Source organism: Panthera onca, chromosome B4, assembly GCF_046562875.1.
Source record: "Panthera onca isolate mPanOnc1 chromosome B4, mPanOnc1 haplotype 2, whole genome shotgun sequence".
NCBI classification, from domain to species: Eukaryota; Metazoa; Chordata; class Mammalia; order Carnivora; family Felidae; genus Panthera; species Panthera onca.
The window spans coordinates 41,945,517-41,972,440 of record NC_138345.1 but is presented as its reverse complement, the minus strand read 5'-3'; the positions used below and the strand labels follow the sequence as shown (position 1 = coordinate 41,972,440).

The following is a 26,924-nucleotide window of genomic DNA, read 5'->3' as shown; positions in this document are numbered from 1 at the left end:
CTGCTAATTTCTGCCTTTTAATTGGGTGTACTTAAACCATTTACATTTAGTGTGATTATAGATATAGTTGAGTCCAAAACTATTATCTTGCTCTTTGTTTTCTATTTGTCTAATCTATTCTTTCTTTTTTCTCTCTTTATGGCTTCCTTTGTATTAACTATCTTTAATGATTCCACTTTATCTATTTTATTGGCTTAAGAGCTATAATAGCTATAATAACTATTTTATTGGCTTAATAGCTATAACTCTTTGTTTTGTTATTCTAGTAGCTGATTTAGGTTTATACTATACAATTTATCTCATCGTGGTCTACCTTGAAAAGATATTTTGCCACTTTATATATAGTACCTAAATTTTTTTATCATATTCTTCCATTTGTCTACTTACCCTTTGTGTTATTATTGTTATTATTATTAATTCTTCTTACGTTTTAATTAGAACATGTCATTTATGTAATTTAAAAACACAAACAGGCAAAATTCATTTTACAAGTCTGCACATATGCATGTTTGAGGATCTGCATCAAATATACTGGAGTGCTGCCCCATGACATGGGCTGGGGAGAGAAGAGGGTGCAGGCTGGGGACAGAAAAGGGTAAAAAAATGAAAGTGACAAGAAATAACAAATAGAGGAGTCATATATTCAACTTTTTAAAAAAGAAGACACATTTCTTATGCTTGGTATATTAAGACTAGCAGGTAAGATGAGCAGTAAATAATTATAAAAAGTATGAGTTACAATCTTCAAAGTACAGGTTATATGATAGACAAATAATGACAGTAAACGGTTTTCAAAATTGGAGTACCAGAAAGATGCTTTGTTTTTACATTTTATCTTGTAGCAATATTGAGGGTGACTGGAGGCAAGGGTGGTAATGGAAAGAAATGAGAACAAGAGTAAATACAGTGAAGGTAGAATGTTATTTTTTATTTTTTTAAATGTTTTATTAAGTTTATTTATTTTCAGAGAGACAGAGACAGAGTGAGCGGGAAAGGGGCAGAGAAAAAGGAAGAAAGAGAGAGAATCCCAAGCAGGCTCTGCTCTGCCAGCACAGAGCCCAATGTGGGGCTTGAACTCACAAACCGAGAGATCATGACCTGAGCCAAAATCAAGAGTCAGACACTTAACTGACTGAGACACCCAGGTGCCCCAATTTTTTAAATCTACTAACAGTATAAGAAGGGCCTAATTGAAAAAAAAATAGTAGAGGAATGAAATGAATAGACCACTGGAAAATTAAAAAGATAAAAATCTTAGCGAGCAAAAAATTTTTGCTTCCATTAAAGATGAAGAAAAAAGAAGTACCTTTATTCTCCCACCTGAAACAAGTGAAAAACAGACAAAACAAAAATTTTCAAGACACTGAATATCAGGCAACAAAGGACAGTAATCTGTAAGAGATGAGAAACTAACAAGGTAAATCCCATGATTGCTCTAGTTTACTGCCCTGAGTTTCCACGCCATGGAATAGACCTTTATAATATAAAGTTCAAATTCTTTAGCGTGGCCCATGATGTCCTTCCTCATGTAACCTTTGTTTACCTCTGCAGCCATAATAACATTATCAACAACACCTATTACTGTAACAAAATATAGATGTTATCAAGAGTCTACCATTTGGCAAAGGCTGGCGGGTGTCTTGTTGAAAAAGAAGACACAGTTCCTATCCTTGGGGTATTAAGAGTAGCAAGTAAGATGAACCACAAATAACTATAAAAAGTATGAGTTATCATCTTCAAAGGGCAGGTTACCATGACTGCACATTTTCTGGAGTAATTCAAGGTTAAAGTTATTTTTCCTAGTGAAGTGGTGTTTAACTGAGACATAAAAGATAGATGAGTAAGAGTTAGCCCGGTGAAAGACAGTACACACAGAAGGAACAACGTGGGTGAGAGGTTAGGTATGTCCAAGAAATGGACAGATGTCAGTATGCCCTTGAGGAACTGGATTGTAGTGAATGTCTCCTTGGAAGACTGGGGATGCTTCTTTAACTCACCTATTCTGGTCCCCCACTAATACCTGAGAATATTTATGCATCATGAACCATCAAATTTCCATGTTTTCACATGCCTGTATTGTTTCATATGGGTTGTTTCTTACGCTTTGAATCCTTGTAGCTTTTCTTCTTTTGGGCAAAGTCCTCCTCATATTTTAGGACACAACTTAAGCATGTCCTCACGGAAAAGGGTTTTCTGACTGTTTATTCCTGTATCCCACTTGGTATGACCTCTTTTTTCTCTGTTTTTCACCCTGCGTTTTGAACCTATGTTTATCATCGTCAACGTGTGTGTTTCTGTCCCTGCAATTTGTGTTACTTGGAGCTAAAATTATGTCTTGCAAATTTTCATTTCACCATTTTTAGGATCTGTAATGGTCATGGCTGATTTTATTGTTGCTCTTCATTTCATTAGAAAAGAAATACAAGTGCCATTGTATAGACAATCTACACAAAATTATTCATTCATACCACATTTGATTATGGTAATAGTATTCAAAGTGCTTATAATGATAAAAAAATTATTTAATTACACTTTGCTTGTTTCCCTTTAGCTTTTTGGCACAACTTGACTCCATGATTGTCCTTTTGGTTTCTTTTTTCTTTTTATGTTTGTTTGTTTTTGAGACAGAGAGACAGAGCACAAGCAGGGAAGGGGCAGAGAGAGAGGGAGACACAGAATCAGAAGCAGGTGCCAGACTCTGAGCTGTCAGCACAGAGCCTGACACGGGGCTCCAACCCACAAAGGGCAAAATCGTGATCTGAGCTGAAGTCGGACACTCAACCGACTGAGCCACCCTGGCGCCCCTATCCTTTTTGTTTCTACTGTATTAGTCCAAAACAAAGTACAGAAATCTAAATATTCGTTTCAGTAACAACAGTCCATGAGTTAATATTTCCCCTTAATTTTTGTAAATCCGTAGTAAATATTTCTCAATTTCCTTTGGTTGTTTCATGTCCCATACTGCAGAAAACATGAGTATGAAAGGGAACCTCAGTCTTTTGAATGACTTCCCTTTTTTGATTGACTCCACCTCCTGTTATGTAGCCTTTCTGGATTTGTGTGTGTGTGTGTGTGCAGAAGTGAGATAATGTTTTAGAATTTTTAGCGGTCCTCTTCTTTAGCAGAACACTCCTAGGGAATAACACAAGAGGATTCAGAAAGTGTTCAAACTTTGGACTGGACAAACTCAGAATGGTGCTACATGGAAACTCTGGACCTATTGGTAACATTTCTTATTTATTCCCCATTTACCTTTTAATGTAGCATAAAATGATTCTGGCAGTCAATGGGTCTTACATAATAGTGGTTGGCATCAGTGAGGGATGGGAAACGGACATGAAGCTTCCATGGCAGTAACTTGTGTCTGCCATAGATTCAAAATTGAAGGTGGGAGATAAAGATTAGATTTGGCATCAATTTTGTCAAACCGCTGAGGTGAGACTCAGAAAGGGGCTGAAATGAACTGAACAGTATTGAGTCTGGAAAGAATGGTTAGAAAAGATAGAACGTGCTGGAATGAATATTGATTGAAAGTTGATCACCTAGAGGAACTTTACAATAGCATCCCTGCGTGTTGAAACCTACTTTCTGATTTCTATGAATGTGGTAAACTCATTTAGCACTTTTAATTTTTTTTTCAGAGCTTTTTTATCAAAGGATAGCATGCCACATGAAAGCATGAGTCATAAGCTTACAGTTCAGTGACTTATCCCAAAGTGGGTGCTCCTGTGTGGTTACCAAAGCATTCGGACTTTTACGCAAGTGTTGGGTTAGAGTAAGACTAAGAAGTGAGAGAAGTGAGAGTGATAAAAGCTTTAGAGTTTTACACTCTATACAATATTTTGGTTTTTCACAAAGAAACATGGTCACTTTATTCCATCAATGTTCAACTACTCTTTAGCAGGCAGTATACCAGGTATTGGTGAAACAGCGCTGAACTTGACAGGTATAATCCATTCCCTCATGGAACTTTCCATCTGGATCAAGTGGGCTTGGAGATGGGGACCTCTGTAGTTGAATATTGTTTTGTGCCTATGGAGGGAACTGCTCCCTGCTAAATTTCACAGATGCTGTTTTGATTTTCCAGGTCTTAAAGTCTGCTTTTGAAATTCTTCTCCATCCTCAACTTGCTTCTAATTCCTCACCTCTGGGTTGCCTACCAACATGAACAGTTTCAAAGCTATTTCATTGAGACTGTATGATTCTGGGTGTGAATGTGTCCATTCCGCCTTGCCATTTTGAAGGAAAGGTTCTTTGTCTTGGTTGGACTTTCCTTGTTAATCTCAAAATTCTCCAAAGTCTCTTTGGGAAGACAATACTGTTGTCCTTTTTTTTTCCCCCATAGACTTTAGAAGATGGTTTGTTCTCTTGAGTCCCTCCACTGTGGCTGTGGTCTCAGTTCTCAGTTCCTGCTTGATCACCAATTCTCTTGGTGAGTGCTTTGTCAAATTTACTTGCAGTCTTAGCCAATCTGACAAAAATTATTGAAAAGCAAACAATTCTCCTGAAGGCTGAACAGCATCTAAAAACACACTTCACGATTTCAAAGGATCAGATATTAAAAGTACAAAGTAAGATCCTAACCACGTGATATCAAAAAAGGAACAAAATATTAGCACACTTTCCCCAAAAATAAAATAAACTGTTACATGGGGGGGGGGGGGCAGTGCATTTTGTTTAAAGATTTGAAATAATGTCTACCTAAAAAAAGAGGGAATAGGGTTTTTCTGGAGAAAAACCTCAGAATTATTGGGATGAAATGGAATTTTCGGAACACTTCAATAAATTCAAATGCCAAAGTTTACCTAAAAATGTACTGAGGGAGGCCAGATATATATGCGTGAGAGCACAGATTCTTAGGTTAGTTAAAATAGTCATAGGATGGGAGCTGAGACATTTGGGAGGGGTTGGGAGGGAGAAGGGATTATCTTATGGTAGGAGATAGTAGGAAAATATCTCCATCTCAATTTCCATTTAAATAGAAAAGTTTTGATCAGATTGCACGTAGTATTTTAAAAATTCATGGTGTTTTACATATGTGTATACAATGGGTGTTAAATTCCTTATGACTGGTCTCTTCATCTTTTCCATCTTAGGAATTTGGAGAAACTTACATGGCTCATCCCTATACAATTCTGAAGTATGCTCTTTTAATAGTAAACTTTCCGTGGAGATTATGCAAGTTGACATTATAAAGAATATCAGAATTGTGTTACTTAGCTTTACTGGTTTTAGGTCATTACATTATCTGAAACCTGTGATGCTGATATGTGTATTCCCAAATAGCATTCTCCTATCGTACCTTGGATGAGGCCAGGCATGTTTCTCCAATTTGGCTTTGAAAAATAAATAGTAATCGAAAGAATACTAATTTTCAACTTGCTCTTTGGATCCCGACCAACTGCTGCCTTTATGCATTGTTGCAGGAGAAGCAGAGAAGGAGCTGAGGCTGGCGGATGGTGAAGACAGGTGCACTGGGAGAGTGGAGGTGAAAGTCCAGGAGGAATGGGGAACTGTGTGTAATAACGACTGGGGCATGGATGAGGTCTCCGTGATTTGTAGGCAGCTGGGTTGTCCCACTGCTATCAAAGCCACTGGATGGGCTAATTCCAGGCCAGGCTCTGGACGCATTTGGATGGATCATGTTTCTTGCCGAGGGAATGAGTCCGCTCTCTGGGACTGCAAACATGAAGGATGGGGAAAACATAACTGCACTCACCAACAGGATGCTGGTGTGACCTGCTCAGGTAAGACTTGCAAAAGTCCAAGCCTCCGGTGCCTGGGTGGCTCAGTCAGTTAAGCGACCGACTCTAGGTTTCATCTCAGGTCGTGATCTAGAGATTCATGAGTTTGAGCGCTGTGTTTGGCTCTGTGCTGACAGGGGAGCCTGCTTGGGATCTCCTCTCTCTCTCTCTCTCTCTCACTCTCTCTCTCAATCTCTGCCCCTCCTCAGCTTGCACGCATGCACACACATTCTCTCTCTCTCAAAATAAATAAATAAATATTTTTAAAAAGTCAAAACCTTGACATGAAATGCTTTGTGGGAGGAATCAATATGTAGATGGGTTGAAAACGAAAAGGGGCCAATTTGCTGTAAGTCCTCCAGTCCATGTATAAAACTACCCAATCCATTGCCAATAGACCAGAAAATGCATGACAAACCCCCTAAAAAAAAAAAAAATCAAAAGATTCTGAACACTGCAATCGACGAGGAAGTGACCAGTTTTAATTTTATGGTCAGTAAACCTCCTATGAGTTTCTACTCCTTACATAAAAATATCATGATATCTAAGTTCATTCCTTGTCCTCTTTCTCAGTGACACACTGCTTTCATGCATTCACCTTTTTGTCCATTAGCTGCTAATCGACTTATTGGATCAAGAAATAAATATTCCTAGCGCTAATCCTGGAGGAAGGATGTTTTGCAAAGTATTATTGCTTTCTCCGGTGCACAGTGCTGTTCATTTCATTTACATGGTGGTTTTAATTTACAAAACATTTCGTAAATTTTATCTCAGTTGACCGTACAATAACTCAGAAAGTTATGGGTCAGACCTTTCTGCTGACAGATCCCAAGGTCATATTTATGACCCAATTCAGATTCCTGGGCTTCCCATTTCTCCTTGCTCATTTCACTGGCTTTTATCAACTCTCTCACCTCCTAGCCTCTTTCTTAGAGACCATCTCCTCCATGGGACTGGTTTTAAAAAGGACTAATCCCGATGCAGACATTGTGGTGTATGTGAGCAAGACAGGCTAGGATCTAGAAAAGTGAGGGACAAAATTCCAACTCAGACACTCGTTAATGTTATTTTGTTAAACCTTTCTGAGCTTCAGTTTCTGGAAACTCAGTGCTTAAAACATGTGGAGCTACTGGTGTAGTCAGTGGTAAAAATTAACTTTAGTTTCTGCATAGCTCACTGTTTCTCATTACTTGACAACTCAGTTCTCTTTCTTTTCCTTCCTTCCTTCCTTCCTTCTTCTCTCCTTCCCTCCTCCTCCTCCTCCTCCTCCTCCTCCTCCTCCTCCTCCTTCTCTGCTATCATTAATCATTATGGGGGAAGATTCGGAACAACAATAGTAACATCTACATCGAGCATCTACAGCAAAGTTAAAAATCATAATAAATTTTGCCAGGCTCTCACTATATTGCAATACAGAGCTGAGTGTTTAAGCTGAGACCCCAGTGAAGCTTTTAACTCTTGTTTTCAGTATTTTATACTTAAGGATAGAGCTAATCACATTTGCTTTTGGAAGTTTACACAGCTAAAGCTCCAACTGGTGCATGCCTAGCCACTCAATGACTCCCTAGTTTCACAAGTTTTCAGAACCCGTATTTCTGAGATTTCCCCACCCTGACTAATGCTCAATCCTCAATGTTCTGCCTCTTGGGAGATTTTGCTATTATCACACGCACTGGGACAACAGAGTATAACAGTGAAGACAATAAACGCTGGTGTTAGACTGCTTTTTCTTTTCACATCCTGGCTCTACTCTCTTCTGGGTGTGTGATCCTGTGACAATTAGGCAAATTGAGAATGTTCTAAGTAGGGATAATGGACAATTAGGATCCTTACATAGTGGGGGATTTTAATCTTTTAAAGACCAACTAACAACTAGGATTTTCATCTACACCTGCTTGCCAAAGACGATGTTTTACAGATTAAAATTTGCTTTCTGTTTTGTTTTGTTTCCTGTGACAATTAGGCAAATTGAGGATCTGTGAAGTAGGGGTAGTGGAAATAATATATAATGCCTAATGTTGTGAAGAAGGTAGCATATATGATACATCTGGGACACCACATGCCTATTTTAATTGCGAATTATTATTTTTCTTACTATAAATTGTCAGGATAAAAAAATCCTGTTAAGTAGAGGTCTTTGCCTGGTATTTAGAGCTTTTGAAAGTGGGTTACTTTCTCAAAAAAAAAAAAAAAAGCGGATCTAAACATTTTGTTTAAGCACAGATTTTGTTTTTCGGATGTCCCCGAATTTCATCCCAAATCTCCTTTTCTTGGGTATTTTAGTTCTCACAGAAAAATCTAGGGAAGAGTGTATAGAGAGAATTTTCTTTATGAGAAAGCTGTTCTTTGCTAAAAATGGTACAAGATGCGTTGGGGAAGGGGGTAAAAAAGCTTTGATTCAAACAGTATATTGGTAGGAAATGAATTATTTTGATTTATTTTTCCTCAACTTTTATTAATTTGGTATACCAGAGGATGCTTTTGCAAACCATTGTGCATGCTCATGCATTTTTATTTTTCACTTTTTCCTGTTTCTAATCTTCATGCTCTCAACTGTTGGTGATAAAGCAAGATTAAAATCAAGATTTTAAATGTTCAACAAATGACCAGCTTGCCATTTTTTGCTACTTTGTTGTATGGACCAATTTTATTTTTTCTAGTCTTTTAAATAGGTGTTTGGAGTCAAATTTGTCTATTTCTACATAAAAGAGTGTGTGTTTTGTCTTAATCCTGGAGGGAAACAAAACAAAACAGAAAGCAGATTTTAATCTGTAAAGCATCCTCCTTGGTAAGTAGGTATAGATGAAAATCCTAGTTGTCGGTTGATCTTTAAAAGATTAAAATTCCCCACTGTGTAAAGATGGGCAGCATCCAAAATGAGGCACCATTTTCAAAAACAGTATCAAATCTCAAGTATCCAGAGGAAGCTCATTTCCTAAAATCACTTCTGAACTCTGGTTCTTTTCTCTGCTCCAGATGGATCCAATTTGGAGATGCGGCTGATGAATGGAGGCAACCAGTGTTCTGGAAGAATAGAGGTCAAGTTCCAAGGACAGTGGGGAACAGTGTGTGATGATAACTTCAACATAGATCATGCTTCTGTGGTTTGTAAACAACTTGAATGTGGAAGTGCTGTCAGTTTCTCTGGTTCAGCTAATTTTGGAGAAGGTTCGGGACCAATCTGGTTTGATGATCTCGTATGCAGTGGAAATGAGTCAGCTCTCTGGAACTGCAAACACGAAGGATGGGGAAAGCATAACTGTGATCACGCTGAGGATGTTGGAGTGATTTGCTTAGGTAAGGACTGATCCGGGTCTGTTCTGTTCTTCATGAGAGGACAAAGAAAGGGGGTGAGAGTCTCAAAAGCTTGAACTCTTAAAACCATAATGAAGCCTGCTTCCTTGATCACTTTATTGCCTAATTTCTGGTTCCTGATTTGATACCTGTGGAGTTTTTACCGCAGCTGAAATGAGGCTCCCTGCGTTAGCGGGGAAGGATGAACAGTGAACCCGAGATCCAAGTCATGAAGTTAGAAGGAGGTGTTTAGAGAATAACCCAATCATCCTCCCTCTTCCCCTGTACCACCCCCACCCGTGCCAAAAAAAAAAAGAAGAAAAAGAATTAAGGAAAAAAAACAGCTTAATTAGCAACTTGTGCTTTGTGGATGAGTTTTGAAAAGAAATCACACCCCTTATCGTCCTCTACCTGCAGAGGGTTTAGCCACATTAAAACCCACCCCTTCCCAAATATTAGTTCAAATTCACAGAATCAAATGATAAAAATTAATTTGGTTTTCTATTAAGACCTCCTTGATGCTAGTGCTACGGTACAAATAGGTTCTGTGTCTATCTGGAGACTTTCATGTTCCATGTTTACTCAGGGCAAAGGGACATTGGATTTGCGTGTACAGGAATGACACTCTCCTTTTGTCACTTGAGTTCTTATGTGGAGGCAGACCTAGTAGGTCTTGAACCCCAGAGAACATTTAGAAAATATAATAGAGTGAAGATGTCCCTATATTCACCAGATACCTCCCCCCTCCCGGCCCCCCCCCCTTTTTTTTTTCAAATGAGGAAACTCAATTCAAACCAACTTTAAGGAAAGAGAATAGTGACTCAGGAAACTGGGGAATCCACGAGGTACAGTTGGCTTCATGCATGGCTGGATCCAAACACTGAACCAATGCCATGGGGGTTTTGGGTTTTTCCTTCTTAAATTGGCTTTTTCGTTGTTGTTGAAAAACATGACCATCTATTGTTCGAACCATAAAAAATGGGACTCCTACAGAGAAGATAGATTTTGTTAGCTGAAGAAAACGAAAGGGATATGGGAGAGAAAAAAAACCCACAATGGTACCTCCCATTACCATTTACCCACCAAAATCCTTCTAGGTCCTCGACCGGTACATTTCTTCTCAATGCTGAGGAATCATAATAAACAGCATTGTGGCAGCAAATGCTAAAACCACCAGAGGAAAAGGGCAATTTGTTTATTGTAAGATACCACTCAGAAAGAAGTTCTGTTCTTCGAGGATATTGATTGGGGGGAAGGTGAAAGGAGTCATGATGAGGTCCCTTTTCTCTTTGCTCACTTTTGGACTGAGGAGCTGGTCCATCTATCGGTCCATCTATCAATGGACACTTGGGCTGCTTCCACAATTTGGCTATTATAAATAATACTGCAATAAACATAGGGGTTCACATGTCCTTTTGAATCAGAGTTTTTGTATTTTGGGGGATAATACCTAGTAGTGCAATTACTGAATCATAGGGTAGTTCTTTTTGTTTTTTGAGGAACATCCGTACTGTTTTCCACTGTGGACCAGTTTGCATTCCCACCAGCGGTGCACAAGGGTCCCCTTTTCTCCACATCCTCGCCAACATTTGTTTCTTCTTGTCTTTGTGATACTGGCTATTCTGAAAAGTCCTGTCTTCTTGCCCCTCCTTCTTCACATCCAGTGATTTTCAGTGGTATTATATCACTCTTTTCTGTCTTTATTTATATTTGCCCTTTATTCTTGTTTCTTTATCACTGATTTGTTTTGTGTCCCTCTTACAGATGGAGCGGATCTGAGCCTGAGACTGGTGGAAGGAGTCACTGCATGTTCAGGAAGATTAGAAGTGAGATTCCAAGGGGAATGGGGGACAGTGTGTGATGATGGCTGGGATAGCAATGATGCTGCTGTGACATGTAAGCACCTGGGATGTCCAACTGCCATCACCGCCATTGGTCGAGTTAATGCCAGTGAAGGAAGTGGACACATTTGGCTTGACAGTGTTTCCTGCCACGGACACGAGTCTGCCCTCTGGCAGTGCAGACACCATGAATGGGGAAAGCACTATTGCAACCATAATGAAGACGCTGGTGTCACATGTTCCGGTAAGTTAAGAGAAAAACAGAGAAGGAAGGACTTGTGTTCTTTAGGAGTAGGCATGGGGGGGAGACGTGAGCGATAGAAATGTCTGCTAATGTCCTTGTTGGGGATTCTTTCACAGTCGTGAGTAATCTTAAACATAGTCTTTATTTGGCTGGTTTGGAGGGTTGTCTGACTATTTTCTGCAGTAATTATTCAGGCTGCTCTTAGGGACCACATTTAAGATTCTAAATCTCCCTGGAGCTCCGAGACACAAAATGTTATGTCTTTTTCAAATATCTCTGACATGCTGCCATTGACTATTTATTTATTTATTTATTTATAGAACAAGCTGGGGAGAGGCAGAGAGGGGGACAGAAGATCCAAAGTAGGCTCTATGTTGACCTCAGAGTGTCCGATGCAGGGCTCGAACTCACAAACCGTGAGATCATGACCTGAGCCAAGGTCAGACGCTCAACTGACTGAGCCTCCCAGGCGCCCCCCATTGACAATTTTTCTTTAACTTTGAACCTATAATCCTGTTTTTAACCAAAGTCATGGCCTCTACTGGCCATTAAAAAAGCCAGGGGATGGATAAGCCATAATTTCCAAATGCCTCAGTATCTGGGAAGGAGCAAGGTAAAGAATACATCCTTTGGGAGCTAACCTCCATGTGTATCTGTGGCCTAAGCATGTGCTTCTTTTGCAGATGGAACAGATCTGGAGCTAAGACTTGTAGGTGGAGGCAGCCGCTGTGCTGGGACAGTGGAGGTGGAAATTCAGAAACTGGTAGGGAAAGTGTGTGACAGAAACTGGGGACTGAAAGAAGCTGATGTGGTTTGCAGGCAGCTGGGATGTGGATCTGCTCTCAAAACATCCTATCAGAGTTATTCCAAAACCAAGGCAACAACAACATGGCTGTTTTTAGGCAGCTGTAATGGAAATGAAACGTCTTTCTGGGACTGCAAGAATTGGCAATGGGGTGGACTTAGCTGTGATCACTACGAGGAAGCTAAAGTTACTTGCTCAGGTAAGACTTTCTATCAACATGTGAAGAACGTGAATTCGAAGAGTGTAAATTTCCAGTAAGAGCCTTGAAACTGATGAGAGACATCGGTCCCTAGGACTAGACATCACTCAAGCAACCAGAAAATATCTATCCCATTGCACAAATTTCAGAGAAACTTGTCATTCATTTTGTACCTTGGTCGCAGGTTTGTTTTGTTTTATTTTTGTGTTTGCTTTTTGCCCATTTTAGCTTTTGAGTAATTTTTCTTTTTGTTTCTTTTTTTTTTTGCTTTTGTTTCGATTTAAAAATTCTGATTAGTTAACATACAGTGTAATATTAGTTTCAAATGTACAAATTAGTGATTCAATACTCACAGGGGTGCCTGGGTGGCTCAGTCAGTTAAGGGTCCAACTTTGGCTCAGGTCATGATCTCACAGTTCATGAGTTCAAGTTTGAGCCCCATGTTGGATTCTGTGCTGACAGCTCAGAGCCTGGAGCCTGCTTCTGATTCTGTGTCTCCCTCTCTCTCTGCCCCTCCCCCACTCATTCTCAGTCTCTGTCTCTCTCAAAACTAAATTAAAACATTAAAAAAAAATACATACAACACCTGGTGCTCATCACAAGTGCCCTCCTTAATACCCATCATCCATTTAACCCATCCCCCTGCCCACCTCCTCTCTGGTAACCATCAATTTGTTCTCTATAGTTAAGAGTCTGTTTCTTGGTTTCCCTCTCTCTCTCTCTCTCTTCTTTTCCTTTGTTTGTTGGTTAAGAAACAAAACAAAACAATTGAGTCATTTTTAAATCCGTAGAAATATGAAAAATTAAGAAGGATCAAAATTTTTAAGGTAGACCTTAAAAGTGTCTTTCATGAGAATGTCAACCAAATGATTTTTAAAAGTATGTGAAAACTCGGGGCGCCTGGGTGGCGCAGTCGGTTAAGCGTCCGACTTCAGCCAGGTCACGATCTCACGGTCCGTGAGTTCGAGCCCCGCGTCAGGCTCTGGGCTGATGGCTCAGAGCCTGGAGCCTGTTTCCGATTCTGTGTCTCCCTCTCTCTCTGTCCCTCCCCCGTTCATGCTCTGTCTCTCTCTGTCCCAAAAATAAATAAACGTTGAAAAAAAAAATTAAAAAAAAAAAAAAAAAAGTATGTGAAAACTATGTGATTTTAAAAAGTAAAAGAAGGATTTTCTTCTTTCCGAATATTTTTGTGTGTTTCCCTGCAACCTCTTTTAAATGTTCCAAAATGAGCTGTGAGTTGGCCTGGCTTATGGATAATCTCTAGTATTTTATGCTAATCACATTTATACGAATGCTAACATTGTTGAAAAGTGGTGCCTTTTTAACAACTGTAAGGTAACATATTGCAGATATGGTAAAAGAAAGACTTCAGAGAAAGCAATTTAAGAGCAAAACCATTGAACACATGGAGATCAAGTCATACGGTGCTGTATGTCCACGAACCAATGGCTTTATTCCAGATACATCCTAACCTAGTTGTGCCCCTGGGCGGATTCCCTGATGTTACAAAGTAGAAGTGTCTACTTCTAGTTACATAGAAATTATCCTCTGACTGTAAAAAGACAGTTTTTTAAGATGCAAATTTGAGGATACATATCTGCTTTTCAATCATCCTTCTTTTCATTTTTAAAAAAGATTTCTATAGGGTGCCTGGGTGGCTCAGTTGGTCAAGTGTACAACTTCGGGTCAGGTCATGATCTCACAGTTCTTGAGTTCAAGATTCAGCCCCGCATTAGGCTTTGTGCTGACAGCTCAGAGCCTGAAGCCTGTTTCAAATTCTGTGTCTCCCTCTCTCTCTCTGCCCCTCCCCTGCTCTGAGCAGACTCTGTCTCTCTCTCAAAAATTAATAAACATTAAAAAAATTTTTTTTAAGATTTCTTGATTGGAATATATATTCACATGGTTTACACTTCAAAATTAAAGTGTAAGCTCTTCCCAAATGCTATCCCCAGCTGTCCAATTCTACTCTACACAAACAAGTCATGTGGTTGGGGTATTTATGTATTCTTTAGGAGATATTTTATGTAAATACAAACAAATCCATGTATAAGTTTCACCCCATTTTGTTGTTCAAATGGTGGCATATTAGGTAAATTGTTCTGTACCTTAGTATTCACTTCATAAAGTATTTTGACCACAATTTTGTATCAATATTTAAAGACCTTTCTGAAATTACTTCTCTATCCAGGACATTTCTCTTCTGATCATTTATTATTGTATGATTTTATTTATGCTTTTAATTTCTTTTATTAGAGAAAGTGAGTGTGGTTTATTTAGCGTTTTTTTTTAATGAGCTAGCATTTAGTTTTTTTTAATTAATCCTATTTTTGTTTTCTAATTCATTACAGTTTGCTTTTCTTTCTATAATTCCTTTCTGATTTCCTACTAACTTAACTTCTTGAGTTCAGGGCTTGACTAATGTTGATTTTTTCCTAGTTATTAATATAAATATATATATACACGTTTCCATATATATTAATATATATGTATATCCACTTTCAGAATATATAACAGCTCTTTACAGATGTGACTCATTTTTTTTATGTTTATTTATTTCTGAGACAGAGACAGAGCACGAATGGGGGAGGGTCAGAGAGAGAGGGAGACACAGAATCCGAAGCAGGCTCCAGGCACTGAGCTGTCAGCCCAGAACCCCACATGGGACTCAAACCCATGAACCATGAGATCATGGCCTGAGCCAAAGTTGGACGCTTAACTGGCTGAGCCACCCAGGCACCCCTCCCCTTTTCTATGGTTGAACGATTTTTGTCCCGTATCAGACTTGTCTGATGTTATTACCACAACTATTGCTTTATTTATTTTCAACCTTTATGAATCATTTTGTTCTAGGTGCATCACTTGTATTCATCGTAGAATAATGATTTATTTTCCAAAAAAAATCTGATTGGATTACTTTTTAGAGATGGGAGATATATTTGACTTTAACTTTAGTCATATTATGCATTTTTATGTTGTCATATGATGTATACATAATATTTATTGTCATCATGCATTATGCTACAACTAACTATGAACTATATTTCTCTATATAACTTTTGGGGGGACTTTGCCTGTGTTTGAGCATGTGTAAGCATACTCGTATGTCTGATTATTTTCTTCTATTTAATTTTTAAATTTTTTTATGTTTATTTATTTTTGAGAGAGAGAGAGAGAGGGAGCAGGGGAGGGACAGAGAGAGAGGGAGACACAGAATCCTAAGCAGACTCCAGGCTCTGAGATGTCAGCACAGAGCCCAACATGCGGTTCAAACTCATGAACCATGAGATCATGACCTGAGTCAAAGTTGGACGCTCAACCAACTGAGCCACCCAGGAGCCCCTTCTATTTATTAATTTTTTAAGTTTATTCGTTTATTTTGAGAGAGAAAGAGAGAGAGAATGAGCAGGAGAGGGGTAGAAGGAGAGAGAGAATCCCAAGCAGGCTCCCCACTGGCAGCACAGAAGCTCGAGGGGCTCGACCTCACGAACCATGAGATCTTGCCCTGAGCCAAAACCAAGCATTGGACACTCCACCGACTGAGTCACCAGGCGCCCCTGATAATTTTCTTCTAAATATTTTCCTATTAATTGTATTTTATATTAATTAGAACTAAGTTGGGCAGCATCCAACTTGGCCTAAAGAAAGCCAAATGAGAGTGGCTAACGAAAAGTTTACTTCTTTTTCATTAAAGTAAGTCAAATAGGTGGCACCTGGGTGGCTCAGCTGGTTAAGCGTCCGACTTTGGCTCAGGTCATGACCTCTCAGTGTGTAAGTTTGAGCCCCGAGTCGGGCCCTGTGCTGACAGCTCAGAGCCTGGAGCCTGCTTTGGATTCTGTGTCTCCCTCTCTCTTTCTGCCCCTCCCCCGCTTTCTCAAAATAAACATTAAAAAATTTTTAAATAAGTCAAGTAGGTAAGCAGCTTAAGGCTGTTTGGGTGGTTCTGTGGTCACCAAGAAATAGCGAGAGTTGTTTTGCTGCAGTAATTACCAAACCTTATTGGTCAAGAAGAATGAGTTGCCCTGCAACTGACTGAGTTCCCTGGTAAGCGAATCTCATAGGCCAGGTTCTGCCCTCTGAAAAGTTGTCCTCTGTTCACTGTCCTTCCTGGGCCCCAGGTGCTCTTCTCCGGGCAGTTTCTCCTACTGGAGCCCTCCACGGTCATTGCTGAGTGAGGTTTGAAGGCTGAACACCTTTCACAATCCGCTTTCTGCTGATATTGGCTCAGGGGCCCTTGGATTGCTTTATGGGTTATCGTTCACAGAGGTCAGCTGTCCTCAAAGTCAGCAAAACAACTCTCCCCAAACTTAGTATGCTTCTGGTCTGTTTTCTTTCATCTAATGCTACGTGAAATATCCACAGTCAAGGAATATATTTACAAACTTTGAACTATGCTGTGAGCAGCCCGTTCCCCTTGATTTATTGGCCACTGCCCTAAGGTCATTTGATACCAGGGGTCTGGGAGGAAAAACAGGACTTAAATCTTATCTTTGCTGATAGGCTCATTGTCTATGTATGTGGAGAATCAATTCTATTTTCTACTATGCCTACAGTTTTATTACCACCTCAGTTTGGGGGACAGGATACTTAGGGTTTATTTGGGTTTGGTTTTTTTTTTTTCCGATCTTGCAAGTTCCAAATGATAGGTCTGTCAATTAATTATGCATTAGTAGCTGCAAGGAGAGCATGCCTCCTTCACAAAATTGGTATTTTCTTTCTGTTTCTGCCTTGCTGTCTGGCTACGTCTAGTCTTGAGTTTATCTCTCCCATAAATGCGGAAAAAGTGGCAAGGAGGATTTATGTCATGCCAACATTCTGATTTTGGTTTTTGGTGGTTGTTGTTGTTTTGTTTTTTGTTGTTCTCTGATTACGTTCTCTGAGTTTTCGGCTTCAGCAAGGATGTGGTTTTCTTTTCAAGGTAACATTTGTCCAAATATCTTCCCTAGGATAACAAGACATTAGCTTTTCAGCCTATAACATCTGGGTTATTATATATTTTGTCCATCCATTCCATTCAACTGCATCCAAAATTTACCTCACTTACAGTAACATATTCTGAATTAGTTAGGGTTCTATGCAACTGCATGTGATAAAAATCCTGAGTAGCATAAATTTGCAGCGTGAAGTGGACCTCTTTGTTTCCAGGACTTTCTTTCTTTCTTTCTTTCTTTCTTTCTTTCTTTCTTCCTTTTTTCTTTCTTTCTTTCTTTCTTTCTTTCTTTCTTTCTTTCTTCTTTCTCTTTCTTTCTTTCTTCTTTCTTTCTTCTTTCTTTCTTTCTTTCTTTCTTCCTTTCTTTTTGCTTGGTGCCAGGTGTGTTCGCTGCTCTCTTTTGTAAATTCTTTTGTTATAATCATGTAGCTTTTGCAACCTCTTCTACTGGCTTGGGGGCATAGGTCTTTAGCTCTCTTCTGGTTTTGCTAGAAACAGAATTTGTAATTTTGTGTCTTGATTTCTTGATACTTCCAGAAGATTTCCGGAGAGGAAAATCATGGAAACACTATTTCTCTGTCTGCCAAGTTCAAACTACAAATTCCATTATCTGTTTACATGCTTAAGAGTTCTTAGTTTTGTAGAGCTCAGGGCTTTAGGGCTGAAAAGGGCCAAAGAACTCAACAGGGTAGGAAGACTAGATAGATAAAGCAACAATTTATCTCTGATGCACAGTTTAGCAAAGCAGTCACAAACAGGTCTAGGAAATTTTGCTACAAAACTACTTTGAATCCTAAACATTTTGTCTGCGACAGCGGTGTGTGTGCTATAGTTTCCTAAAGTTTGAGAAACAGTTTTGATACTAGAGTGATTTAAACTTCTTCAGAGTCTGGAAAGGAATAAATGATAAAAATGTATTAATGCTTCTTAAAATCATATTGTGCACTTACCTATTATTACACAAAAGGAAGTATTTCTAACAAATTCTTTCTTATATTTGTTCTACGTGTCTTCATTTGAATACAGATTCAGTTACTTATGCCAGGGGAAAGTTTAAATTATTGATCAAGGGGCGCCTGGGTGGCGCAGTCGGTTAAGCGTCCGACTTCAGCCAGGTCACGATCTCACGGTCCATGAGTTCGAGCCCCGCGTCAGGCTCTGGGCTGATGGCTCAGAGCCTGGAGCCTGTTTCTGATTCTGTGTCTCCCTCTCTCTCTGCCCCTCCCCCGTTCATGCTATGTCTCTCTCTGTCCCAAAAATAAATAAAAAACGTTGAAAAAAAAAAAAATAAATTATTGATCAAAGGAGCTAAATCCAGGCACAGAAATCCAATTAACGGCTTTTATGTTAAAATGCAATCACAGGTCCAGCAGATAAGAAATCTCTTAAAGGAGTAAATCTTGAATATTCTAACCTTGTATGCAGATAAATAATATAAGGAAGCCAACTCATGGTGTAGATTAATGTGTTACTATCAGATTTATGGGGGGAAAAAAAGCTAGAATGGAATCTCCAAGTCATTTCAGCATGGGAGAATTTCCCTTTGTCCACAATTCAAAATTTTAGGAAAAAGGAAAAGAGGATATTTTTTTTTAATTTTTTTTTTTTTTAACGTTTATTTGTTTTTGAGACAGAGAGAGACAGAGCATGAACCGGGGAGGGGCAGAGAGAGAGGGAGACACAGAATCGGAAGCAGGCTCTAGGCTCTGAGCTATCAGCCCAGAGTCCGACGCGGGGCTCGAACTCACATACTGCGAGATCGTGACCTGAGCTGAAGTCGGAGGCTTAACGGACCGAGCCACCCAGGTGCCCCGAAAAGAGGATATTTAAAGAAGGGATTTGCTTAGCAAGTTTTCGCCATGAAAGAGAAAATTGTTTGGTTTCGTTTCATGTTTTGGTTTGTTTTTGCATTGGTTGTTATTTTATTTTGTTCAAGATGGATCCAGGTGAGAGAGCAAGAGGTTATAAGAAAGCTGAATTTGGCTCAATCTAGGAAACTGATTTTATTTAAAGGTTTAGGTCTGTCCAAAAGTGGGATGGGATCAAATGAATACCAGCTAACGATATCTTAGAGGAATTTCACGCTCAGATAATGATTTAACAAGAGGAAATTAAGGACTCAGCTCAGAGTCTCTCATTATTTGTGGCGTAGAAGGACTATTTGCTTTATACTTGGGAACTGTGTTTAGAAAGCAACATGTTCTTCCACTCACATTAGGATAGAAACTCGCGTTGTACAGATTTAATGGATAAGTGGTGAAATTTTAACATGTTGGGGTGTTTTATACTGCCACAATACAGAATATAGTCAGATCTGAAACATTTTAGGAAATTGGCAAGTGCTGATAGGATATCTGTGTCACACTGAGAGTGATGTCAAGGGGTCACAAGAATTAGTGATCTTTGACAGCAGGCATTTCTAAAAGAAGTATGCTCTTTAGAAGGTCCAATTTCAAATACACTTCCTTTCTTTAAAAAATAAATTAAAGGGAATAGTTTGCATCTCCCAAATAATTTGAATCGGTTTTGAGTGTGCCAAAAGAAACTCCTACCTTGATGATTGGACTCCTCAACTTGGCAAAGAGAATCCTTAAAGCCTGAGCTCCATTTCTTTAGCTTAATTTCTGGTGTATCTTTTCTTTACGTTTTTAAATCCCACTCATACTGAATTATTCATAATTCCTCAATTGCACCATGCTGTTTCATGACTGTATCCTTTAGATGCAGATTCACACACTGTTTACTTGTTACATTCCGTATCTTCTTATTTCAAAACTCAGTTCTGATTTATGGCACTCTCTATAGTTTTCCTACCGATCCCCAAACAGAGCTGGTGACACCTTCATTTGCTAGTTTTGTACTAACATATATTTTTAGTTTTGGACCCATCATTCTATGAACATGTATACGTATATCTTCTGCTAAACTGTGTGTTCTTGGGGGTGAGGGCGATCACTAAGAAACTGAGCAGCCTTGGAAAGAAGTAGGTTTTTCCCAGGTACATAGGTTGGGAAATATAGACAGGGAAGTTTCTGCAGAGGCACAGAAGCATGGCATGACCAGGCTTCTTTAAGGCTGGGGCAACAGGTATGATTGACAGAGTAATAGATATGAAAGCCTTCAAGGTGACATCATAAAGTATTTTAAAGTTTGCAAAGAAATTGGTATTTATCATCTCTCTTTAAATTTTAACAGATGGCTGACATTCGGGAATCTCCCAAAGCTCTCTGTACTTCCATTCCCTCAAAAGAAAAGTGATTAGTAATTAATGCTACTTACTTCACAGGAATTACCCAGTGAGTGATCAAGACATGTTAACTGCTGTGGTTATGATTAGTAGTAGTAGGCAGTAATAGTATTTATTCGCACTGACGGACTGAACTGTGACCGACTGTTTAGGCCACACAAATGCCTAAAACATTGTAGGGACTTAACACTATTTGTTGAAAGGATAAACTGTTGTATAAGTAGCAAAGAAACATTGTCTTCAAGACAAAGAAATCATGTGAAAATACTTGAAATGTTATAACGCATCTGTGATCGTGGCATAAATGTATTAGAAAGAGGGCTCGGAAAAAGGAGATTATTCAGGAAGCCATTGCAAAGGTCTACGTGACGTGCTAACAAATTAGGTTAAAGTAGTAGCAACAGATGTGGAGGACTGACAGACCTCAATGATTTTCCACGTGTGCAGCATACCGTGAGGGTCCATATTCTAGGCTCTGGAACATACTGCCTGGATCAAATCCTGGCCTTTCACTAACTCCTTACGTGACTGTCGCAAATTACTACACGTCTCTGTTTCAGTTGCGTTGTTTGTAAAATTGGGATGATATTAATAATTATCCCCTTAGGGATTAATCCTTAAGGATTATACGGAGGGGTGTTTGTTCAGTACTTAGTAAAGTGCGACATAGGAAGGCTCTCATTTAATGTTCAGTACTATCACTGTGACCATTGTTTATGAGATAAATTAGATAAAGAAGTGGTTGGATTTTAGGTGATGCTCTCTCTCTTTTTTTTTTTCTTAAGTGTATTTATTTATTTTGAAAGAGAGAGAGAGTGAGCAGGGAGGGGCAGAGAGAGAGGGAGACAGAGAATTCCAAGTAGGCTCAACACTGGGCTTAAACTCATGAACCATGAGATTGTGACCTGAGCCAAAATCAAGAGTCAGACACTTAACCAACTGAGCCACCCAGGTGCCCCTTCAAGTAATTTTAATTTGGTTTGGATCGCATTAATTGAGCAAAGAATACTTACTGTGTTCCTGTCAGTGCAGTAATTCATTCACTTTTGAACCCATTATGTTCTGATGTCCAAGAAGATATGTTTATGAACATAAATTTAAAGAGAGACATATGGATGAAAACATATTTATGGGCAGTTAAGGGAAGGTGAGAGAATCGAGGTTAGAACCTTGGTCAGGGAATGGGTGAAAGGTTCTGATAAAGCAGGTCAGGCAGGAAAGAAAACAGGAGAAAGGAGTATCTCATGTGTCAAGTGTAATATATAGCAAAGGGAAGAAGAAATCCCACGATGGGTTTGAGAACAGGAAGTATATTGCAACACTTTACATAGAACCATTCAAAGAGATCAGGCCACCACCAGACTGCAGTGGGTAGAGAACTGAGTATAAGGCTAAATAATACAAAAAGAAGATACACTGTATCTATGGTCCCCGGTGTTATGAATAATGTATATAAAATATTGAAAGGAAAGAGCTATCATGCTTCTGGAAATGGTTGATTCCAAGAGACAAAGTTCTAAAAATTCTCTCAGATACATTGGTCCAACGAGGAATGGGGAGATCTAGAATTCACTATGCCCAACTGTAGGCAGAACAGCTAAGGGGAACAAGTATGGTAAAATCATTAAACACCCTAGCCTCCCTTTTCTACCCCCATCATGAAGGAAAATCTGGGAGTGATGTCATTTCTCACTGAAATACTATTATTTTTCAGCCCACAGGGAACCCAGACTAGTTGGAGGGGATATTCCCTGCTCCGGTCGTGTTGAAGTGAAACATGGCGACACATGGGGCACCGTCTGCGATTCTGACTTCTCTCTGGAAGCTGCCAGTGTGCTGTGCAGAGAATTACAATGTGGAACAGTCATCTCGATCTTAGGGGGAGCTCACTTTGGAGAAGGCAACGGACAGATCTGGGCTGAAGAATTCCAGTGTGAGGGACACGAGTCCCATCTTTCACTCTGCTCAGTAGCCTCCCGTCCAGATGGGACTTGCGGCCACAGCAGGGATGTTGGAGTCGTCTGCTCAAGTGAGACCCAGAGGACATGTTCAGTTTGTTCCCATACTGCCAAGAGGGTGGGATGAGGTCATCACAGACATCTTTTTAAAAGTCCCGTCTCCTTCCAGGATACACGGAGATCCGCTTGGTGAATGGCAAGTCCCCATGTGAGGGAAGAGTGGAGCTCAAGATACTTGGGACCTGGGGATCCCTCTGCAACTCTCACTGGGACATGGAAGATGCCCACGTTTTTTGCCAGCAGCTCAAATGTGGAGTTGCCCTTTCTACCCCAAGAGGAGCACAGTTTGGGAAAGGAAGTGGTCAGATCTGGCGGCACATGTTTCACTGCACCGGGACCGAGCAGCACATGGGAGATTGTCCGGTAACTGCTCTGGGTGCATCGTTCTGTTCTGCAGGGCAAGTGGCCTCTGTAATCTGCTCAGGTAAGAGGATGGACAGCTGGTGACGAGCTTTTCCCGGGATGGCGTGCCTTAGAGGCAGGTGTACCTGTAGGGGAAAAGGACAAAAATAACACGGCATGATCTATTTCAAAGGATCATGAGAAGTGTGCCAGAATATTAATCTCCTGTGTCTTTTAAAAAATATATTTTTTAAGTTTTTATTTTATTTTTGAGAGAGAGAGAGAGAGATCACGAGCAGGGAAGGGGCAGGGAGAGAGGGAGACACAGAATCTGAAGCAGGTTCCAGGCTCTGAGCTGTCGGCCCAGAGCCCGACGTGGGGCTCGAACTCACAGAGGGCGAGATCATGACCTGAGCGGAAGTCAGACGCTTAACCGACTGAGCCACCCAGGCGCCTCTCTCCTGTGTCTTTTTAGAAAGAAAGTAAAATTAATTTTCACAGACCTCATAATTACCCAGCGCTTACCATGTGCTGGCTTTTTCAAAGCACCTGATTCATTCTCCCCCCCCCCCCCCCCCCGTTGGCCCACCACCTTCCTGTTTGTTCTCAGCTCATCTGTCCCCTCCCTTCCTTACCCTTTTTGTATCTTGTATAACTGAGCAGTTTGCTGTTTGCAGGAAATCAGAGTCAGACACTATCCCCGTGCAATTCATCGTCTCCGGACCCAACGAGATCTACCATTTCAGACCCCAGCGCTGTTGCTTGCATAGGTGAGAATCAGTGACCAAGCTATAAAAAATGATCTCAATCCTTAAGAATGTGTTTTATTAATACTTTATTTTCCCTTTCCAGAGAGCGGTCAACTTCGCCTGGCAAATGGAAGCGGTCGCTGTGCTGGGAGAATAGAGATCTACCACCAGGGCTCCTGGGGCACAATCTGTGATGACAGCTGGGACCTGAGTGACGCCCACGTGGTGTGCAAGCAGCTGGGCTGCGGAGTGGCCATTAACGCAACTGGCTCTGCTCATTTTGGGGAAGGAACGGGGCCCATCTTGCTGGACGAGGTGAACTGTAATGGAAAAGAAACTCATATTTGGCAATGTCGTTCACACGGCTGGGGGCACCATAACTGCAGGCATAAGGAAGATGCAGGGGTTATCTGCTCGGGTGAGTTCTGCACATAAGATCTGATCACAATTACATAAGAAAGGACGGGGGGTGGGTGGGGGAGCAAAGTGTAGTGAGGGATATTAATCTGAGGGAATCCTGAAAAGTAGGTTCAGAGGCAAGGTAGTATAACCTCAGAAGCGAAAAATACAGAAATAAGCTTGCCCATCATGAACATGACCCCAAAACTATTATCGAGAAGCCCTTTTATAAGTATATGTGGAGTTTCCTATCACTTGTCTAAAGAAGTAGATTAAAAGGGACAGGAAGAAATACACCCAGCACTCCGTTCTACAGAGCAAAAGATAATTATTATACCCAAGTAATTTTTCATGATAGTCAAATGAACTTTACTTGTCACAGGAGCAAAACTTATCATAAGAGGCCACTGCCTTTATTGCATATACATGGCGAGCTTTAGAAACTACTGTGAAGCAGAAAAAGGGAGTCCGTTGTAATGTATTGGGGAAAACAAAACTATGACTCATTTAGGGAAGTGAAAAGTCCTATACGCGTTTGATGACATAACCTGGTAGAGGACATACACAGCCGACTGTGAAGAGTCAGAAAAGGAAGTATTTCATTTCAGGGTCATGTCCACAACATCGGCTGTAGTGCCTGAGTGTCTCCCTAAAATTTGCCAAGAGAGCTGCAAAAAGAAGGCTAATGAAATAAAGTCTTCGGGCTAACATTGCAGTAATTTAGGGAGAAGAATCCAAACTGTGTAACAGATAGAGACGTCTCTGAGCTCTTGATTAAGACTGAGAAATCAATTTTGAATTGTCGGAGGCATTCTAAAGAGTTCCTTAAGTACAAAACTCCATACTAGAAAAACCGTAAGCTGTATACCTAACTATACTGTATTTAGTCTAGAAAATACTGTATTTTACCAAAATCGACTGAAGCATCCAGAAGTTACGAAAGAATTACTGGTAGTTGACATTTCATACCTATTTTTAAAGCTGTGCTCACCTTAGAGTAAAGGGAGGGAGTCCTCTGAGCCTTCAGAGAAAACGTGAAACTACTAACTCTGTGTTTCACCCCAGAGTTCATGTCTCTGAGACTGACGGATGAAACCAGCAGAGACCCCTGTGCGGGGCGTCTGGAAGTTTTCTACAATGGAGCTTGGGGCAGCGTTGGCAAGAGTAATATGTCTGCAACAACGGTGGCGGTGGTATGCAGACAACTGGGCTGTGCGGACAGAGGGACCATCAGCCCTGCATCTCTGGACACGTCGTCCAGGCACATGTGGGTGGACAACATTCAGTGTCCGAAAGGACCCGACACATTATGGCAGTGCCCGTCTTCTCCATGGAAACAGAGACCGGCCAGCCCTTCAGAGGAGACCTGGATCACGTGTGCTAGTGAGTACCCGCCAGCCTGGATGAAAACTCTACTTTCTAATCCCCACTCGCCTCTTCGGATCTCACGACGTAGGCCTGAATGACCTCTGGTGCCAATTCTACCCGGATGGTGTAATCGGTTTCATTTCATTTGGCGGATAGGTATTCAGGATCGGGGATTATTTTTCCAAAAAGCGTGACACGCCCTGTGGTCTTCTTGAAAGTTTATTCGGTTGCTTTCTCTGAGAATGAATGAGGAGCACGGAATATATAATTCAGTATTTGACTCGTGAACAGTCTACCTTCCCTTTCCCACTTTTCTTTCAAATATTATCTTGTTCTACTCGTGTAAGAAGGGAAGCCATCAAAAAGACCAGTCCTGAGGTATTTTGTCATTCTCTATCTACTTAAACTGGAAGAGATTTTTTTTTTTTATGTACCTGTCTCCTAAACCCTTTCTCCTTGAGAGAAATTAACATTATGCAACGTTCATTTTGTTCATTTCACATTTCCTGAGTCGCAGGCATGAAATGCACCCAGTTTGCTGAAAAGACACAGAGTTTCAAAAAGGATAGGTTTTGTTAAAATATATTTTTAAATGCAGATTAAATAAGTCAAGTATTCAAACAGAGATTTAAAACGAATTTAAAATCTCTCTTTTCGCCTGTGACCTCTTGGAAGTTTTTGTGTTCTCAGAAATGATCTGGGTGTCTCTGACTTTTCAGACAAGATAAGACTGCAGGAAGGAAGCTCTAATTGTTCCGGACGCGTGGAGCTCTGGCATGGAGGTTCCTGGGGGACGGTGTGTGATGACTCCTGGGACCTTGAAGATGCGCAGGTGGTGTGTCGACAGCTGGGCTGTGGCCCAGCTTTAGAGGCACTAAAAGAGGCAGCATGTGGTCAGGGGACGGGGCCCATATGGCTCAATGAAGTCAAGTGCAAAGGAAATGAGTCTTCCTTGTGGGATTGTCCTGCCAAAGCCTGGGGGCACAGCGACTGTGGGCACAAAGAAGATGCTGCTGTGAGGTGCTCAGGTGAGTATCTGGAGCCTGGACTAAGCGTGGAATCCCTGGCAGCAAAAAGGGGGTGGGCAGTGAAGCGCACTGTGCAAAGACTAGACGCATCAACCCAGGGAATCTAGTAGGAAGAGAATCATGATGCTTCCAATCTGAAGGAATGAAGAAAACATTTATGGTTGTACATTGGCTTCACCAAAGGAAGAGCATGTAACTATATGTATCTCTGTACGGAAGGAATGAAAACAAGGGGACCCTGGTATTAGGTGGGAAGAGTAATCTACTTGGTTGCCGGGCACCGAAGGCTCACATAGGAAATAGAAATATTTGTTCTACATATTACTCCCCAAAGTGAGTCTTCTCTTTTCTCCTGCAGAAATCGCCGTGGCCCAGAGATCATCAACGGCTGCAGGTATATCGTGGGGTTTATGAGCCTGGGTCTAATTGCCTGTGTTATTTAGAATCTTTTCTGCCAAGAGACTTTAGGTCAGAGGTAGTTCTGAAGATCTGAGGTGTACTTCGGCAATCCTGTATTTCAGAGAAGGATGGTACTAGAGATCTGGGTCTTCCAGCTAAGACATGATCGTCTCTTGTGATACTTCCTTGCCCTTAGGTCGCTCATCGCTTGTCGTATTTGGGATCCTTGGCCTCATTCTGTTGGCCTTTCTCGTTGCTCTCCTCTTGTGGATTCAGAAGCGAAGACGGCGACAGCTGCTCACAGGTATCAGCCAAATTAT

At 40.6% G+C, this 26,924-nt stretch overlaps 1 protein-coding gene across 1 annotated transcript in view; it reads left to right on the top strand.

Annotated features, from left to right (window-relative positions):
- Positions 1–3,060: 3,060 nt before the first annotated feature.
- CD163 (CD163 molecule) overlaps positions 3,061–26,924 on the top strand; it is a 29,283-nt gene continuing 5,419 nt past the window's right edge. The window contains 14 exon segments of the mRNA XM_060658501.3: positions 3,061–3,223; positions 4,346–4,432; positions 5,427–5,747; positions 8,721–9,041; positions 10,803–11,123; positions 11,807–12,127; positions 22,016–22,330; positions 22,429–22,743; positions 23,339–23,431; positions 23,514–23,828; positions 24,875–25,192; positions 25,897–26,205; positions 26,564–26,599; positions 26,801–26,908. Of these exon segments, the coding sequence (XP_060514484.3) occupies positions 3,193–3,223; positions 4,346–4,432; positions 5,427–5,747; positions 8,721–9,041; positions 10,803–11,123; positions 11,807–12,127; positions 22,016–22,330; positions 22,429–22,743; positions 23,339–23,431; positions 23,514–23,828; positions 24,875–25,192; positions 25,897–26,205; positions 26,564–26,599; positions 26,801–26,908 (3,211 nt within the window). The 5' untranslated portion in view covers positions 3,061–3,192.